This window comes from Takifugu flavidus, chromosome 20 (assembly GCF_003711565.1).
Source record: "Takifugu flavidus isolate HTHZ2018 chromosome 20, ASM371156v2, whole genome shotgun sequence".
NCBI classification, from domain to species: Eukaryota; Metazoa; Chordata; class Actinopteri; order Tetraodontiformes; family Tetraodontidae; genus Takifugu; species Takifugu flavidus.
Window position 1 is genome coordinate 8,977,108 of NC_079539.1, and position 19,879 is coordinate 8,996,986.

General features: G+C 43.3%; 1 protein-coding gene across 2 annotated transcripts in view; it reads left to right on the plus strand.

Annotated features, from left to right (window-relative positions):
- rxraa (retinoid X receptor, alpha a) overlaps positions 1 to 19,879 on the plus strand; it is a 72,707-nt gene that overhangs the window by 40,680 nt on the left and 12,148 nt on the right. For both annotated transcript variants that reach the window (XM_057018082.1, XM_057018083.1), the window contains exons 3-5: positions 4,085 to 4,323; positions 15,125 to 15,275; positions 16,530 to 16,709. In XM_057018082.1, coding sequence (XP_056874062.1) covers positions 4,085 to 4,323; positions 15,125 to 15,275; positions 16,530 to 16,709 — 570 coding nt within the window. The remainder of the gene's footprint in view (positions 1 to 4,084; positions 4,324 to 15,124; positions 15,276 to 16,529; positions 16,710 to 19,879) is intronic.

Here is a 19,879-nt window from a genome sequence, read left to right on the forward strand (position 1 = left end):
AACCACCTACCAATTGCTTGAGTTTGGTGTTGAATCAATTCTCTTTTTCGGAACACACCTAAAGAAATGCTAATGTCTGCTGTTTTGTCCTGAATTCACCCTGGTGTCCGTGTATTTCACAAAAAATACCAAACACGTCTGCCTCGACTTAAATGCCCACGAGAATAATGATGACACTAACAAGCAATTTGTTGCCATAAATTAGCAGAGATATATATATAAAAGATAGCAAAATCATTAACAGCACTTTAAAATGATTTTGCATTTCAACGGGATGCATCTTCATCTGAATTTAGCTCTCTGAGTGACTGGTGTGCTAATGTGCTGCAGTGCACTGTGCTGGTGACTCATAACTGCTACATTTATGCCAAAATGTTCTGGCATCCATCATCCCTCAACTGACCTGATGCCAGCAGAGGGATGCAGAAATCCCATTTGGTGCAAGGAGCTACATAAAGCTCATGGCCTGTACTTATCTTTTGTTTGCATGTTTCTGGGCTTTAACTATTTGTCATTATTTCAACATTTGTGAGCCAAAGAAAACAAAGAATCCTGCTTGCATGTATAGTACCCTCAAGTACCACCTTGTGATATTCAAGGGAAAGAAACAGCTGGACTTAAAGAACAATTTATTATTTACAGGTTTTTGATGTTGTTCATCGGTTCAGCTTCTATTCTAGCTGCACATCATATCCACATGTTCCTATAAACCTCCACTGTGGCGCTGGTAAATGAATAATAAAGCAGGAGAGCTAGCCACGGACTGAAAAGTGAGCATCTGTCTGCTTTTGCATAGTGCATGTGTTCGCGATTGTCAACGCGGTTTTGTAAGCGGACAGCAAACCAGATGGGTGTAAAGTTGGCCGAAAGACACAAGTGTATGAAGCTGCAGGGCTAAAAAATAAAAATAAAACAGGCCAGTGGAAGACACAGACAGCCAGAGAGTTTTCAGAGAGTTGTGAGGAGAGTGGGGAGCGTACTTTAAATCTATAATGTATCAGCACTTATTTGTGGCAGAGGCAACATGAGCTGGTTAGTGTATCCAACACGTGCTAGCACGGAGGCCAAAATCTTTGTTAGCGTGTACAGTGAAAAACAGATTTTTAGGACTTGTAACCCATCTTCAAAGACAAAAAGGGACAGATTCCACTGTTGTTACCTTATCAATGGAGACTTTGTCTCAATAAAGATGGATAGCATTAAGAAAAATGGAAGAAATGGAGAGATTGTCGGGCGGTGTGGTAAATGTCGGAGTGTTCAGAAGTCAGTCCTAGGCCGTAGGGTCCATTTAGCTGACAAACAGTGCACTGCTGTTCCCCCAGGACAAGTCCCACCAACTACAAAATGACCTAATGTACATAACTATAGTAATTGTCCCCTTGGTTTCCAGTTGCTTTGCATTCAACAATTCACAAGCTTCATTAACGAGCTATCAAAGTTTTGTTGCAGGCGCCGATGCGAAACCTTTCCGCTAGTTTCAGGAGACTCCATTTAAAAATTTTACATTTGAAACCCTTTCCCCTCATCTTAGAAAATTCCCTCCAGTTTCATGCACCCTTAATAACTTGTAATTGCAGAATCTATCACAGAAAACATGCAGTTTCAAGTGCCTGAAGAGTTGTTTTTCCACCACACAAGATCCTATATATGCAAAAACAGCCAATACCCAAATTTACTCTGCACAACAAGACTTGCTAGAAAGTTTAGACGGAGCGAAGTCTTGTTTGTAAAAGGATGTTGTTTGTGTGCAGTACTGAAGTGATTAGCCAGGATAAAATGAGTGTGTAAGCTGGGCTCTAAATTGCTTAGTTGTAGCTGTCAGTTCTGCTTTTTTGTTTCCAGTAATCTTGGCACACTGACAGACAGAGGCTGTAAATGATAGCACTCAGAAGCACTTTTCAGACGCCATCTATAAACACGAGTCAATCTCTTTGTGTATTGATACACGGAGCTTGGACGACCACCAGTGATTCCCGACTGTTTTAGTGAGTTGGATTCAACATTCCTCCCTGGCTGACCATTGCTCACTGCTCTGCCTTTCACACATTTTTATCTTTAGTAAAGTCGGGAGCATGTTTATTCAATGCTGCTCACAAATAGGTTACAGAGGACAGCTGCCAGACTGTTCCGTTTTTTGTTTTTTTCCCGCATTCCAGCTGGTGAAAATTAGTTTTCCATTTCATCAGATCGACTTTAAAGGCAAACTTTTAAAAGAAATACAGCCAGTGCCTCTTCTAACTTTTTTGGTTTTGTCATTTTCTTTTGTTTCCTATTTATTTCAGTCTTGTCCATTCTCTCTTCCCCCCTCCCCCTGTTTCTCATTCTTATCCCTTCCCTTCTTCCTTTTTTCCCCTCTCTGGGAAGGATTAGGACAGAGTCCTTTTCATCCTGCTGTAATCCTACACTGGCAACCCAAGTCCAGCAAGAATAAACACCCACTCTCCCTCTCTCACCCCCCCCACACACACACACACACATTCTCTGCTCTATGTTCACATACGGTATGATCATTTGGCTACATATTTGCAGTGTGTTCCAAGAGTGGTCGATGATGAGACACATTTCAGTCAATTTTCTGCTCTGGTTGTTTCTCTTCTCAAAAAGGGAGAAACATAAGAAATGAATGAGAGGGATAGAGACATAAACAGTTTGAGCTACCTCCTAGTGCGTTTCTGTCATCCCCCTCCAGGGGGGCCTTGCTGGGACTCTGTCAGCCGAGCTCGCCCCCCTGCTGAGACCTACAATGGCAGATTGGCAACCTTAATACCGCAGCTTGCTTTATCTCCCTGAATTAAAACCCAATTGGTGGAGGGTTATGGGAATTTTCGGGTTCTGGGAAAGCAGTCATGATTCATTCATTTTTAAGAATGACGTGTGTGGGCACAATTTGGAGAAAAGGGTGATAAAAGGGAAGCTTGAGGGGTATCAGTCAGAGGCTTCAACACTGGACTGATACACCTGGATGCAGAGCTGTTGTTCACCGTTTATTAAGAAGGGTGTGTTTGTTTTCTAAAGGATGGGTCGTGTGTTTGCATCTGTGTGCATGCCTGCAGGGAGTGTTTGTGTAGCAACCAGGATGTGCAGGAAATGTATTGAGATGCACAGATGCCAGCTTTGCCCCACTCTCCTTTTACACCATAACACAGCAGAAAGACATTATGAAGGGGAACACGAGCAGGATCCTGTCAGCTGAGCTGCAGAAAAGACACAGCACTCTAGGAAAGTTGCTCGGAAATGGACTCAGCTGTCAACTAATTGAGCCGTCCATCAGGATCTACTACATGGAAACAGAGGACTCCAGTCGCTTATGAAATGAGGGAGTGTGACAGACAAGGCCGGCCATTACATAACCAGCCTGTGTCCTCAGCACAGGGAGAGCAAAGTGGTACTGTCAAAATAGGACAGGGTATAAGAGGGTATTTCAGGACAAAATGCTCTCCAGAGTTGAACTTAAGCTGCTTTATTTCAGGCATGGAGCAGATATTGTAGTTATAGTAAATGTATGCCGAAACATCGGCAAAAAGATATTGATATAAATAATTCAAAAGGTGGAAAAGACAATCAATCAAAGATTAAAACCAGTTTCAGTGGAGGGCTGCCACTAAAGATGAAGGGGGAATAACCCACACAATATGTGACATACTATAGTACCCATGTTGCATTCTCCCCTCTCCTGTGTTTTTGAAGTTGACAGGTGAGACGAGGATTGCCTACAGACATAGCAAAGAGCTGGAGGGGTGGGAAAGGGGTGGGTAGGACTTTTGTATGCAGAGTACACAAGAGGACCTTATCTGACATCATTCCTGATGTGGATTGCCCCACGGCTGGGGTAATTGTATATTATGACCTCTTGGGCCCAGTACTCCACTAATCACTCATATATTAGAACATTGTATCCTTTGACCCCGTTAGGAGAGTGTTTGTGAGACAGTGGACGCCTCATCTGGTACTAAAATCATCAAGGAACGCAGTGCATCAGCCCAAATCTCTGTTTTGTTTGTCTAATTGTTCATTCTTCTGCACCACAATCACATTCTTGAGAATTGTAAACTTCGCTGACTCTGTTATTTGGGTTTCCAACCAGACTCGATGGGCCACGTGAACTCCTCCCCCCTGGGCTCACCCACATCCCACCGAGGGATGCACCCCTCGCTGCTCAGCCCGACCTCCATGGGACCCTCCGGCTCGCTCCACTCGCCCATCAGCACGCTGAGTTCGCCCATGAACGGCCTGGCGTCGCCCTTCTCCGTCATCAGCTCGCCAATGGGCCCCCACTCCATGAACTCGCCCGGTATGGGCTACGGCGCCAGCGTTAGCCCTCAGGTGAGGCTTTAGACGAAAACACAAATATTTCCTGAGACTGCAAATTCAGGCTTTGTCCTAAAGGCGACTTCTGTAGATGGCAACATTTGGTCTAAAAGAATACATACAGGCTTTTTCATGTTTGACTTCCTTGATTTTGAGCCATTAAGTTAATATTTGTTCAGCAGCTCTCCCTTTAGCTTATTAGAGAGTGTAACCGCCAAATGAATAGCATTACAATCAGAGCTAAAATGCAATAATGTCGATATTTATATTTTCACACTTGAAGTTTTTATTGGTTGATCAAATATAATTTAAAGATAGTGTTAAAGTTTGTTTTGGTAAGAAAGCTATTTAGTTCCATCTAATATGAAATCTGACTTCTGTTTTTTATGTCATATGTTGTAAAATTACAACTAGTGGTATCACTATTTAACTTTTGGCCGGAGAACGAAAAATAGTATTTTTCTTGAACTGTCCCACTAAGTGGGGAAGGAAGCTGGAAAGTGGGCTGTGGTTGTAGTAGTTTTCAGGCTGAGCTACGCCCAATAGCTGCCGATTTTATTGCATCCAGAAATGTTCGTATTCGGCAGGCTTGATCAAAGGGGGTCACGAGGTTTTTCTCCGTGTTCTTTCCCAAATCCACACAGAAATACAGCTGTCCTATAATTAACCAGTCAGTCAGTGTGTATTGTGTTTTACAAACTGCCATGTTTAAGATATGCAAATTACAACGCTTACACCACACACACTCGCAGAAGTCTTAAGCCAGGCAATACAGATAGAAGGTCATGACCCCATACAGCGGTTAATCAAGACTTGTTCTGCTGAGATCCCACCCGTCTTGGGCTCTGTCATTTTTCCGCCTGTATCTGAATCACAGTGGCACTCTCTTCATCCACATCTTTAATTCGTTGTGTCTTTTCCACCATCTCCATTTCCTCTCTGTCGCCGAGGCTTTTGTTCCACCAATAAGCCTCAATTTCAATGGTGTAAATTTCACACACAATTAAGACATCAAAGCTGGCAGTGGCCCACTTTTCAGAGGAAAACATATCTAAAATTGAAATTGTTTCCTGCCCAGAATGCAGCCGCTGCCCTTTTTGTGTTTGTTCATCATCGTGTCGAAGCAGGGTGGCGCTGCGATGCTGTCTGGGATGGACTCTCCTCACTGTTGTTGGGCTTATCGCAGAAGTGTCCCAAATGTAATGGAGTTAAGAGTGGATTAAGGGCAGCTTCAGAAAGCGGCTAGTATCTTTCATTGCTAGAAAGCCCCCAACCCTCCTCCCCATCCTTCTCCTTCTGATTCTCCCCTGCCTTATAATTCCAGCTCTTTTATCTGTGCTGCTGTCTGTGTCCCACAGTGCCACACTTTGTATGCAGGTTGGTTGTTTAAGAAGCAAACGCCTGTCTCAGGCTGTCTCGTTTAAAGGAACCCGTTTACTTATCTCTTCTGCTTCTCGGGTCCGTCCTGAACAGCTGTTCAGCAGGTAATAGCGAAGGTAATACAGCTGTTTCAGGTGGCAATTTTATACCTAAGTGTATCCAGGAGTAATAGTACATGACCATTGCCACCTTTATTTAGTTTTCATTGTGTCGGGCGTGAATAAAATATGTCTCCAGCAGCCGACATTCATCCTTTTATATACATAACTTCCATTTTAATATATATGTCTGTGTATTCTATTGATAAATATAAAGTCTGTTTTACAAATGAGCAAAACAAGTTTTAAGTTAGTAGGAATTGAATTGACACTCCCCACATCAAATTATATATAAAAAAAACATCTTGCCTTACATGTCATTAAATCATTGGGTGGAAAAGCTTGTATTGTGCACCACATTAAACAGCATTTCAAATGCTGCACAGCTTAACATCAGACTGAAACCTAAAGCATGGATTTGAGGATTTCAGCCATTAACCATAAACGTTTGCATGGCTAACACCCTTGACAGCATTTGACTGCTTAGGAAGGGTGGGGACTGGCAGTCTGATGTGAGAGGTTAAAGATGGTGGCGGAGCTCTGTGGTTGCAGGGCAGAGTGCTTCTAATTAGACATGATTTGAGTCAGACAGCGTGCGCCACTTGCTCATGAGGCTCGGCTGTATTCACGAGCAGTCAGCTGGAACAAGGTCACAGCTCCTCCCCACGCTCTGACTTACTTGAACACCCCAGGGCCGGTGCTAACTGCAGACACACCTTAACACACAGTTTGCAAATGATGCAAAGTAAGTTGTTCTTTAATCTCATGCCATGTAAAACAGTGAGCATGTCTTTAAAAAAAAAAGTCCGACAGGCATGTGACAATGAGATTAAACAAGAAAGGGATCATTGAAATTCTCCTGCTTTGAATCAGACATTCCCTGAAAAGGAAAACCCACATGTGAAGACACAGACTCCTTTATCATCAGCCAGTTCCTCCATCATAATTATTAAGCCCTTTCCTGTGTCCTGAGCATCCTTTTACTGTGGTTGCGTGTGTTTTGCTGCAACATAGTTCTGTCTTTGTGGCGGTCATCTCACTGTAGGGGACTGGTCTGAGAAACGGAGGGTTCTTGGTTCAAGGCCCAGGAGCGGACACAATATGGAAGGTGTGCTGCTAGCAGGGGGAGGTAAGAGGGCAACCTTAGAGCACTGCCAAGGTACCCAACCCCCAAATGCTCACATAGGGCCCTGCGATGAGCCGGTGTACCCTGTGCTTGCCCACATGCAGATGGGATAGGCTCCAGCACCCTCCACATGACCCCCGCATGGGAAAATAGCAGTCAAAAAAAGACTTCTGTCTTTTTCCCTTGTGGATTATATGTAGACGTTAAAGATCAAAAAACATCTTTAATAAGGGCCACACACGCTCTGTCATCAAACACAGTTGTGCAGTTGTGTCACATTTGTGGCCTCCAATTCAAAATGCACACTTTGTTTTTTACTGAGGCTGGCCTCTTCTTTTCTGCTGTTGTGTGGAAGGACACCTCCTTAGATACTGTATGTAGTCATGGGATGATGACAGACAACCATGCCCATTATAATCTGTGAGTGTGTGTCTCTGTGTGTGTGTGTGTGAGAGAGAGAGAGAGAGAGAGAGACGCAGAGAGAGAGAGAGTTCCCACAAAGGGTTCAGATTCACACAAGACTGCAAGCATCTGGAATGGATCGTACAGAGGGTTGAAATACATTTTACACTTGCAGTTTGGATTGGCTGGACTTTGTTGGCTGTTGCATTTTATGTCAACTGTCAATGCCCCTTTTTCCCCTTTGCAACTTCATTTTCTACCTCACTTGTTTCGGCACTCTTGCAGTGCATTCTCCCTTAAACCTAAAACAACACCATTCCCTCAGTTTGCCCTGCCTTTTATGTCAATATTTACTGTTTGTGGAGGGAACCACGAGTGTGAAAAAGGTGTAAATGCTTTGCAAGATATGAGACAGGCATGATCAGCTCTAAATGTGCTGCGGAGTGATGTCATGTGCCAGTTCAGGGCACAGTGCTTAGGCGTGGGTCACTAGGAGACTGATGCATAACACTAAAGAGAAGCAGAGAGACACGGCTTGGCTGAAAATGAGTGGAGTAGACCGTAGCTCCTTCCATGAATAGGAGCTATAATGGTCCATTCCGCTGCTGTGGTCTGTGATGGAGCCTGCTGTAGTTACTCTGCATGACATCATGGCTGCATGGCTCTAATGGCTACACAAAGGGGTTGTGTGTAGGGTCCCATGAGGGCAGTTAAGGCCCTCTAATGTCAATCAAGTCTTAAATGGATGGGGGAAACAAGTTTTTTGTAGCAAGAGCAGTCTCCAGGTACCAATTAGAAGCTGTTTTAGAGACATTTTTCCCCCTCAGCACTGGTAGTTCAGGGAAGTGTAACTAATGTGCAGAATTAATTTACCTGTGCTTCTCTAGGTCCTCAGAACACTCTTCCCTTTTCCTGTAAAAGTTGAACTACTTAGGGAGATGGTGTATTTCTGAGTTTTTTTTTTTCCCCTTGCTGAACAATTTTAGCATATTGAGAGTTTTCCCATGTCAATTTGCTTCTGCTGATATTAACCATGTTTTTCATGTCTTCTTTGGAAAGCCTTTATTTATTCTGCCAAGAAAAAAGTAAGTAAAAGTGTGCTTACTCATGCTAATGCCTATTTATGCAGAAATGCAACTTGAACAGTGGTTAACGCTCACACACTCCCAAACATTTTTTGGGGGGACCTTCACCATTGTTCTCAAAGACCACTAATGTCTTCGGCTTGTGTGTGTTCTGACTTGTGTGGGGCCACACAGGAGCTGATGGGTAGAAACTCCAACATTAGGTTTAAGTTTCAGAGAGCAGCCCCCTAATGCCGACTGCAAAGGTTGTGGTTCAAAATGCCTCTGGCAGTGTGATTTACAGCAACTCAACACTGTCTGTGGACAGACACGTACACTCGGCATGCCTGCGTGGGGCACCAACATTTAATTTAGGTAATGGTAAGGCAAGGTTGATGTAGGAGGGAAGCTGATGTCATCCATCGTCTATTGTTGAATCGGTTTAACAGAAACAGATGTGGGTGTGTTCTTCTTCTTCTTTTTTATTGCCATTATATTGCAGCAGCCATGTGCTATAAATTCTGCTGTGTTGAGCTCCAAGTCTTAAAGTTGACCATCGCTAAATAAAAGGCAACAGAAACTGCTATGACACTTGAATGACAACATAAAAATGAACAGATTCCAGTGGTGGTTAGAGAGTGATATATGGCTGCCGTGAGTTCTGAACAACTGTAAGAAACACATCTGTGGGCGTCCACGTGTCACATTATGGCATCCATGACAAATATGTTGATGTTAATGGATCTACTCCAGAATGAATTACTTGATGGTTGTCCTGTTACAACGATGGCTGAGAATGTTAAATGATCTACCGTGATTGTAATGAGTTCTGCGGTGATAAACCACAGGAATATGGAAACCGTGGAATACCCAAAGGCTGATAATACTGTTTGGAAATGGAAAGAGTAATTGCAGAAATGAACACAGTAATTGCTTTCATTAACAACGAGATCTTGAGATGCAATCAGTTAAACCCTAATGCGAAGTCAAATAATATATAATAAATGATTTATTTGTATTGAGGTTATTTTTTACATTGTTATGTGCACGCCTAAATCAGATCTTCTCATTTTCATTTGTTTGTGCAGTGTTGTATTAATGGGATTTGGGGATTTGAGCAGGGCTCCCTGGACCTGTAATGGCCCTCAAATGCAGCAGCTGCATTCATCTCTTCCTCTTAGGTCGTTGCAACAATGTATATTATCGTAATGATAAGGAGGAGAAGGCGGCGGTGTTATGTTACGACCGTCTGTCACAAGTTGCCCTTTTTGATTTGGTCTACTTCACGTGAGCTCCAGCTTTCGGAGTTTTAAAGACCACCTACTGTAAACACATCATTGCAGTGACTGACAGGTAACGATGGATGTTTACTTTTGCACAGAGCCTCCCCCCTGACCAGGGAAGAGTGATTCTGGGGTTATAATGGCTTCTGGTAGCAGCATTTACCAAAGGAGCAGTGACGCTCCTTCAAACTGCCGTCTGTTCATCACATCCCTTCACCAAGCCAAAAGTACACAGTTCACAAAGAGACAGTGAAATATCTGCCAGGCTGAGCTCAGTCAGTTCACTGCTGTAAGTCTTTAATGCCACTGAAAGACTAAATATCTTTTTCTTCACTGCAGGATCTGAGCACACACACATACGCAGACACGCACACACACACACACACACACAGTGCCAGCAGTGCTTGTGATGATCCTTTTTTCAGTTGTAGCACAGCAGGGAGTAAGTGTTGGAAACCACTGAGCTGTCTACTGTAATGCCCGTTTCTGCTGAATTCAGTCTGCTGGGCCGAAGCAGAAAGAGTGTTTAGAGCCCACTGACAGCGATAATGAGTCTGTTTTACAATAAAACACAGTTTGTAACGCCTCTGTGGTTTAACTAAGAAACTGAATAAGTGATTTATTCATTTACTTTCTGATCAGCGTTATTTAAGACGCTAATAAAGGGCATAAATCTGGGTTGCTGCTTTAAATCTGCACAATGGAAGCATTAAATGGACTAAATGAAATATCTGTTCGTGAATTTATAATCTCTGGGTGTTTACGGAAGGCTGATTAATCTGATAATGTATGGGATATTTTGAAACTGTTCAATCAATCAATTGAATTCTGCCTTTTGACATTGGCACAGAACTGCTATTATTCAAACAAATGCTGCAGTTTTAAAGTTTCATTTTAAATAGCATCAGTTGAATCAGCGTAAGAGCTTTGCCAGGACTGTAACCTGAATGGAATGAACCGCACCGGGACCTCAGTATTTCTCACTTTAGTATTTCTTTTCTTTGGCGTAGCAAAGCTAACATGGGGAGCAAATGAAGCTGCTTGTTCATGGACATCAAATAAAAGATTTTTTTTCCCCCACTGCATTTAAGATTTGCTTTGACTGTCCAAATTACTGTGACTTTTAAAGGCCTACACAGAGTATTACCTCCAGATTTGAGCTCAAGCTCACAACCTGCCAGCCAGAGACAAACTTTTTCACAAGAGCTGCTCATTATTGAGCCGTAAGAACTCAGACATTTTTAGTTTTTGACATAAGCAAAAGTCCTTATGCATCGGTTTTGAGTAATTTGTTATAGTTTGGGGGACGTTTCTAATTAGATCAGAGAAATCTGCACCCCCAGCATTGCGCACAGAGCTCAAAGAAGACAATCCTTTCAGGAATCATTCAGTTTTGATAGTATTTGTCATCATATGCTTTGGTTTCATTAAAATCAGTGGTGCATCTTGATGATTCACCACCATGTAAATATAGGTTAAGCTTGCTGTCCACAAAATTCCATGGATCCCTTTCAGGCACATGTCAACACGTGTTACAGGGACTGCAGGCTGTTTTTCCTTCCCGTTTCCTTACCCTGCTGCTGACTTTAAATTTCCACTAGCAGGGCAGGACCTTCAGTTGACCCCTAAGTTCATCCGCCAATAACAGAGCTGCAGTCGGGCCCGTGATGCGTGCTGTGCGCATGCTCGCAGAGACGTGTCTGCTGGTCGTTGGTTTCTGAGCATATGCATGCAAACAGGTGACGCTCAAACATTCAACGGTGCCATAATTGATCCCCAAAGGAGATTTGTGGCGAATATAGCCTAAAGGGCCAGAGAGGGGCTGACCCTTTAACAGCAACCCTATGGGAAACCTGATGCCCATCTTCAGATGATGCTGTCTTTGGATGATAAGGCTCCCACCAACCCTAACCCTGAGAATAGGAAGAATGGTCTTACTCATGCCTCCCATGCTATGTGGGAGCACTTAGATAAGTTTGCTTTGAGAAGGAAATGAGTGTCACAAGGTGTCAGAGGTGAAAGGTGAACCCTTGAGGTTATCTTTGGGTTACATCATGACCTGATCTCTGTCCTCACCTCTTGGGAGGCAGCTGGTTAGGTGTTGTCTCCTGTCAACACAACATTTGTATCCCATCCTCACATATTTTGTTTCCCTTGAGGACATTTTAAGCATAACCAAGATGAAGCTTCAGAAATGAACTGCAGGTTCCTTTCCTGGCCATCTTGTGTAGCTCCATAATGGAAAACTTTACAGGGAATTATTTAAGGGTGTTTTGAAAGCAGTAAGAGCAGAAAGAGTACTTTCAGTGTTGGAAAAGGTGCCCTTGAACTGAAAAGCAATTGAGGTTCCACATGAGGTTTGTGAATTGTGGAGTGGCACACAAGGATTTGATGTCTCCTTTTGAAGTGTCTTTATGAGCAAAGTCTCTGCTCCAACTCTGAATCGAAATAAGCCCGTCTTAAGTGGAGGCCGCCGCTGTCTCCACTTTTCTTTCCTTTTCGCTTTCCTCCACACATGGGACGACTCCTTTCTTCTTCCTTCACCACCACGTGTGCTGTCATAGCATACTAATAGTTTACAGAACCTGCTTGGCTGACAAAATGATCCTTTCTTGCAATAAAAGACCACATTTAGTGCATATTTACTGAACATTAATGTTTTAATTCTCCATATAGTATTTTATGTATTTTCCAGTTCTCACCCTCCTCCCCGCGTCTTCCCTTTCCCATGTGTTCAACGTTTTGTGGTATTATACTGCGGCCAGTGTGTTGCACCCGAGACATAATCGCATCTATCAATTCTGTGTAGAATCTGACACCCTTAAGCAGACAGAGACTCCTCCCACTGATGTACCAATTGAATGTCCTCCACAACATGTTATGTAACACCTGCAGCGCATTAAATAGTGTTATTCAACCGGAGCATTTGGAGCCCTCGTCGTACATAGCACTGCGGGGAATGTTGCGTCCTACATTTCCGGTCCTTGATGTTAAATTCCGCTCATTTGTTTCACTTGGACTGTAAAAGTCTGGAGCAAACAGAGACACAGTGTCTTAGGAGTGTGTGTTGGGAGGTGTTACGGGGTTTCCCAAGATGATTTGACCATGCACACTGCTGGCATACCTCCCAGTGAAGGGTCACATGTGTGTTGTAGAGGAGGGTGCATGTATTCTATTTCCAGAATCAGTCCAGAGCCACTCTAATCCCCCCACCTGGCCTTCATCGCCATGGGCAGAAGTGAAGAAAACACTGCCCCCTCCAGCCTGCCCACCATTCTATGGGGAACAGTGTTACTGAGACAGAGTTGCAGGTTCACTACAAATAGACTGTGAGTAGAGTAGTTCTTTTTTTAACCCGTCAGACAGACAGACAGACAGACAGAGTCAGTATCAGCATGACAGCTCTGTTAGTGATGCACTTCACTTCGGGAAGAAGGCTCGACTCTGGCGTTTACCTGAGGTAAGACCTCATGTGATCCGTGCAGGTGTTTGCGAGTGGCGCTCATGGAACATGGTCGCGCGCTTCCGAGCAAATGATGCCGTTGGGTTACCGTTTTGTGTCTCGGAGACGGTCTTAAAATGCAGTCAGTATCAGAAGGTACTCACCCAGTGATGTTTGTTCACCTGCTCTTATGTTTCTATGTGATTATTATGAAGGAAAACCTTTTATTTTAGTTGATGTGGTTTCCTTTGAGAGACGTATTCAAGTGAAATGTCAATATCCACGTTAGGCGCAGGATGGTAGGATGTCATGTGACGTGTCATGAGGAGCCTGTGTGGTTTATTTGTTTTGGATGTAATTTTCACACGGCTTCGCTTGTCAGTGGTCAACATTGAAGCAACTTTTCGATCCTCGTGGATCAGCCCAAGGCTCATGTGCTTCAGGGTGGTTTAAAGGATACTGTACATCTCACTTGTAAAGATATACATTGCTTTGAAAGTTTAGAAGTGGAGAAAATTCGACAGCTAATGTCCAGAATTGGGCCTATGGTTGTTTAATAAAAGCTGGTTTAATTTGACTATCTGGAGCAGGAAGTCCTAAAAGAATTAGATCGCATTTATCATTTAGTTTCAAATCCCTCTGTTAGCAAGCATGACATGCTAATGGTACATATAGACCTATGCTATGGAGTTATATTATTGGATTGTGATTTCTGCACAGGCCTGACTGTCAGCGTGTGTTATTTCTGCAGATTAAACCACTATTATTAAAATATTTACCATTTGCCTACATTCCATCCATACAAGCACATCTTTCTGCAATGATAAATTAAATTTTATAGTCATTCTGCCTGGAAAGTAAAATAAAAACTTAACTACTTTGCTTTTATGTTTAAATGAAATAAAGTATCATTATTTATACACAATTAAAACATTAGTTAGTAATGAGTTTGTGAATGAGTCAGTTAATACGGTAGCTACTTAGTGTCTTAAAATAGATCATTAAATTACATGTCGATGTTTGGAGTCACCTATTGGTGTCTATACGTGACGCACGGCAGTTTGGTGGCTACTTCATAAGCATTCGGACTCTTAATTCCTACAGACACGCTTTATATGGCTGCGTTCACAGTCGAGACTCCTACCCTACCTCTGGGTTCTTTAAACATTAACCGTCTCTCCCTTTGTATAACGTTAGCGTTAGCCTAGACAAACAGAGCAGAACTTGTTTGTCCAATTATTTTCTTTAGAGAATAATGGTGCTAAAGTTAGCTACCTTCCCATCCTGCATAATTAGTGTTGAAGGATAATTCCTACCCTGCCCTGAAAATTTATCTCAACTGGAAGCAGCATGGTAGAAGTTATTAAAATAATTACTCTCTCCTGGCTTGACTCTTATTTTTTTTAAGAATGAAATAAGTTCCTTTGAGACTTATTGAGAAAAAAAAAATCCAGTAAGGGTGGGATCAGAAAATAAAGTCAGACTCCAGCAGTTTCACCGCTGCTCAAACAAATAGTGCGTCTTTATTCTACTATATTGTTAAATTGTGCGGTGGCAGTGCAGGACGTTCAGGAGCCAGCAGGGCTTGTTGAAAGCATTAATAAAAGTTTTCCTGGGGCATCCTGGGATCCTGCTGTGCCTGGTTTATATTTAAAACAAGGAGTGGTGGGGGATTATGTGAGCAAAGGGTAATGGCAAAAAAAAACGTCTGTGGGAAGGTCTGTGTCCACATGTGTTGACCATCAAATGTCATAATAATCTTCTCACTTCCCGAATTCTCCAAATTGTTTAGGACAATCGGCCATGATGTCACCCCGCTCAGATTTATTTGTACTGCTCATGTTTTTATCCGAACCTCCTGTCTCCACGGCCAATTATAGACAACTGTCATCAGTTAACTATCCCAAACCAGCTGAACAATGGGGAATACCTTGTGTAATGGGGTGTATGATGCTGCCTGTTATGAGATCGGGGCTGTTTTGTGACCTGTCGACGTGTGTGTTTGTGTTTCGATGTTCCAGCTGAACTCGCCAATGAACTCAGTCAGCAGCACTGAGGACATTAAGCCACCGTTGGGCATCAATGGCGTGATGAAGGTGCCCGCGCAGCCCTCAGGCACGTCACTGTCACTCAGCAAACACATCTGCACCATCTGTGGTGACCGGTCCTCAGGTGAGTGAACCTTCAAGCTAATAATTGCCTCTTTAGTTCAGGATTTATTCTGTTCAAGAATAGCGTTACAACATTTCATATGAGTCTTAGCCTGACCAAGGACTTCTGGGGATTTCAATCTCTAATTTTGGTAAGAGTAGTGGGGAAAAGGTACAAATAATAATATCAAGACCCAGTTATTACGGAATAAAAAGGAGAGCAGAGCTGGCCAACATCTTGCTCCACAGTTCTGGCCTCTTAAGGGCTTTGACCACACAGAAACCTCCACAGATCATCACAGAATAGTTCCACACAGAGTTTCTGGCTTACATACTGCAGCAGTGAATCCTCAAGGAGGGACAACAAGTTGAAATGTAGATCAGGGAAAAAGTGTGTAAGAGGCAGCACTCATACATGAATAGGGGAGAAACAAAACCCAGAAGATTGTACAGTCTCAGGAAATACTACTACTACTACTACTACTAATAATAATAATAATATAATAATAATAATAGAGAATCTCTCTCTGATTGAACCAGACATGGACCAGGACTGTTCCTTTTCCTGTGTTTAAAATTGTAACATATCAATAGCATAAGCACATTTATTCTCTATTTTTTAAAAAGGTAAAACCCTCATAGCTTCTAAATGCTAAAATCCTGACTCCCTTTTTCTAATCTCAGGCTGTATGCTCAATATTCCTGTAATCCTGACAGATGTTCCGCCTGCTCAGATGTGTGACATTCTTTATTGTTAGCAGTAAACTGACTCATCCTCGCTGCATGGACCCAAAAGGAGGAGAATCAAAGCAGTGTTTAAAAATAAGCCACACTTCATAAACTGCATTCAGAGGCTTCTCTGGTGGTCTGGCCGTCAACAGAAATGCAGGGGGGGAAAAAAGAAGAACCCAACTCATCTTTCCTAAACAACAGATGAACAGTGCTGTCGTGGCATACAAGCACTGGCTCTCTCTTTTCTTCCCCAGTCACTTCAGCACGCCCAAACTCCGTAATCGCTAATTTGCCTCCTTAGATGTTAGTTTGTCCTTGCTGTTAATGTGATGCCTGTAATCCCAAACTGTAAAGGTTCATGATGTAACCTGAAAAAAACCTGTAATCAAAGCCGCAGCGAACGCTCCATGATAATTATGTGGTATCTGTGTTGGTCACTGGGGTGCTTAATTACTGTGCCTGCTAGTTAGCAAACAGTTTATGGTTGAATTCTTAAGAGAGCAGAATGGAAACGGGACTAATAAACTTTCTGCGCTCCCCTCAGGTAAACACTACGGGGTATACAGCTGCGAGGGCTGTAAAGGCTTCTTCAAAAGAACGGTGCGCAAAGACCTTACATACACCTGCCGTGACAACAAGGACTGTGTCATTGACAAGCGCCAGAGGAACCGCTGCCAGTACTGCCGCTACCAGAAGTGTTTAGCCATGGGCATGAAGAGAGAAGGTACAGCACATACCGTTGAGGATAAAGTCCCATTTACCCATCCCCTCAAGTCCGCTTAAATCCAAATAAGCACACATTTGGACTGAGATAAAGGCCCTATTTTGAGAGATGAAGAAGCAGCGCGGCGCTCATGAATGCATCTGGTGTTTGAGCAGGAGCACGGTGAATATCTGCAGACGTTTCCATAATAGCGCCGGTTTGTCTGGCCATTTTTATAAAGTAGGAGGGAAATCTGCCCACAATCAGCCGCGTTCCCGCCGTTTTCAGACTGTGGTAAACAGACTGTCGTTTATAGAAATTTTATAGCATTCGACGCCCTTTTTAACACATTTTAACACATATTGTGCTCGGCAATGTACACCAGCTGCATCATGATGCTATAGATGGCTGCTTGCAACATAAGTAGGATTCAGGATCTGCAATAACTGTATGGAAACTATGGTCCATTTTTAGTATTATAATAACACAAAAGGGGGGGGGGGGTGTCCTTTTGGGAAAATTAGTTATTCAACTGTTGCAGCACTATTGGATATGGAAATATTATGAGTAGGCAGTCCTCTGGGACTTCAGTGACACTATAGAACACTGAAACTGTTTGTTCACGCTCGTAATTAGTTGCATGAAAAGTTGTGCCTTAAACTCACAATTACTGAGAAACTTACACCCTAAAGTTTTTCCCCTGCGTGTTTTTATTTTGCAAAATCGAGCTTGCCCGAAAGTAAAATGCTCAATGATGTGTATAGAAGATAACGTGTTGTAACACACCGAAGATAAGACGTTACTGATGGAATGCAGCCACTTTGGCTATTTAATGAATCTGGAGCCCCCAGAGACAGAACGGTTTATACTTCTGTGTCCAGTTTATTCCACCCTGAATGGCCATAAAATCAACAGACAGTTACTGGCTGTTTCAAGGATCGATTTTATTATACTGATCATATTTTCGATGACTTTGTAAGTGCTCACGCTGCATGTTTAGTCATTTTCTCCAGCGTATCATTTGAAGGTTTAATAGCCAGATAACATATCATCTCGCTGTGGACATAAAGGGCTCCATTCCACCATTAAAGGATTTATTCAAGATGCAACAGTCAGACTCCCTGAGAGCTCAGCACATGTCACAAAGCAACATATAAATCTGTCCTGCTCTCAGCTGGGACGGGGGATTATGGAATCATCCTCTGGAATGTTTACAGTAATAGTCTGATTATCTTCATTGTCAAAAATTGTTTGTATTTCCACCATTGATTGAGCAGGTGGAAATAGTCAAAGAAGCCTTACAGTTAGTCTCTATCCCCATGGAAACAGCAGAACGTGTTGATAAAGATTCAGTCTTTATGCTTTTGATTTGTGACATCTCCTAGCGTGACTCATTCCTACATACCTGCACTGTGGAAATATGCACTTTCCTAAGTTTTAATTGCTGGATGCGGAGGTGGGGTTGGGGGCTAGACAGTTAAGTGTGAATTTTAACAGCACATGGGGGTGTTAAAATATATCAACACTCTCGGCAGCACCGGTAAGCACTCTTTCGCACATTGAACAAATCAATCATCGCCTGTTACCATAATGGCCCCCACGCTGGCACAGTATAAATATGAACGAAACGGTTCGCCAACGGTTCGTCCAAGGTGTTAGACACAGTGGTGTTCGTGCACGTACGTCCACGACCAGTAGGTCTTGACCTCTACTTGGCCTCCCCGCCCTCCACTTTTATTTATATCATTGTTTGGCTCTTTACTCCTTTAAAGGATATTATCGTTTCCTGCCTCTCGCCTCACTCTCAGCGCTGCCTAAGCCTCCCCCTGCACCCCGAGGGTTGTGGTTGGAGAACAAGGCAGCAGTAGCCCAAAAGGCTGAGCGAATCCACAGAAAAACAGGATTAAATGAATTTATGCTCTCCAAGTCAGGAGACGAAAGGAGGGTTGGGGGGCTGGGGGGGTGATGAAGCTAACATGATTTCAGCCCTCCTCACCTCTCCCTGACTCCAACACAAGTATTCTACCCTTGGGCTGACCTCCACCGGCAGACAGCGGCTCCTCTAAAATGGGGCCTCTTTCGCCTTTTTTTTTTCCTTTTTGCGCTGCTCCTCTTATCCCCCCCCCCAACAGCCAGACCACAGCGTTGAGATGTAGGATTTGGGTATCGAATGCAAAAACAACCGGTAGGAGGAACGTCTGATGACGTTTTGTCCCACAACCCCAGCATGAGCGATGGTGTGTGTGTTTGAGCCAGGACAGTCCTCCAGGTGAGTCAGTCAGCTTGCATGCTGATTCTCCCCACCTTTCCATCATCCTTGGTTGTGGGGGTGGCCATTAAAGATAAAAAAGCCATATTTTTTTTCATTGCGGTGTCTTGAAATGAGTAAATTGTTGCTCCGAACAGCACACACACACATCTTTCCATGCTACACGAGGGTGGGGTGGGGGGGTGTTCGCCACGACCACAGTGTGCCTCTGTGTGTTGGCTCGGCAGAGACCACTTCCTGTGTCTCCATGCCAACTCAATCGGTTGACGGAGCCAGAATTTTTTTCTTTTCTTTTTTATATGTTTATGTTTTATATAAAAAAAGTTGGAGACAAAGCCTCCATTGATGTGCGCCTATTTTATTAATTTCTTTATTATAATGTTACGGTGTGTCAGAAAGACAGGCAGTATGTGATTTATAAAAGAAGATGGCTGAGGATCGTTGGACGTGGCATGGCAAACATATCTTTTTAATAAGGCGGCCTGAAAAAAACACCCTTAAACATTTTCATGCTCTGGTTTTCCTCATAATGTAGGTCTGAATAAGTTCCATCTGCACCGCAGCAGCAATTACTGGAGATTGAGCTGTCTTGAATTTGTGTACTAGCATAATACAGACGGGGTCATGCATGATTCACTGGCTCACTGAGAAACACTGACGAAGGCAGACTTTCATTCTGGGCAACCGGGCACACGCTTCGGCATGTGCGCGCAGACTAGTCTGCACCAGTGTGCGTGACTGTGCAAACATGTCAACCATGCTAGCTTTCACTGATGCATCTTAAGCGCGATCGTTTGTGCGTTTCATCAAAGCAACGAGGCTGCCCAAACGCCGCGTCTCTGCTAAGATCCAGATATGACAGAATGTTGCAACAGCATGCTCGCCAGTCAGTCCTTTCTCTCTTTGGAGGTTGGCATCGTTA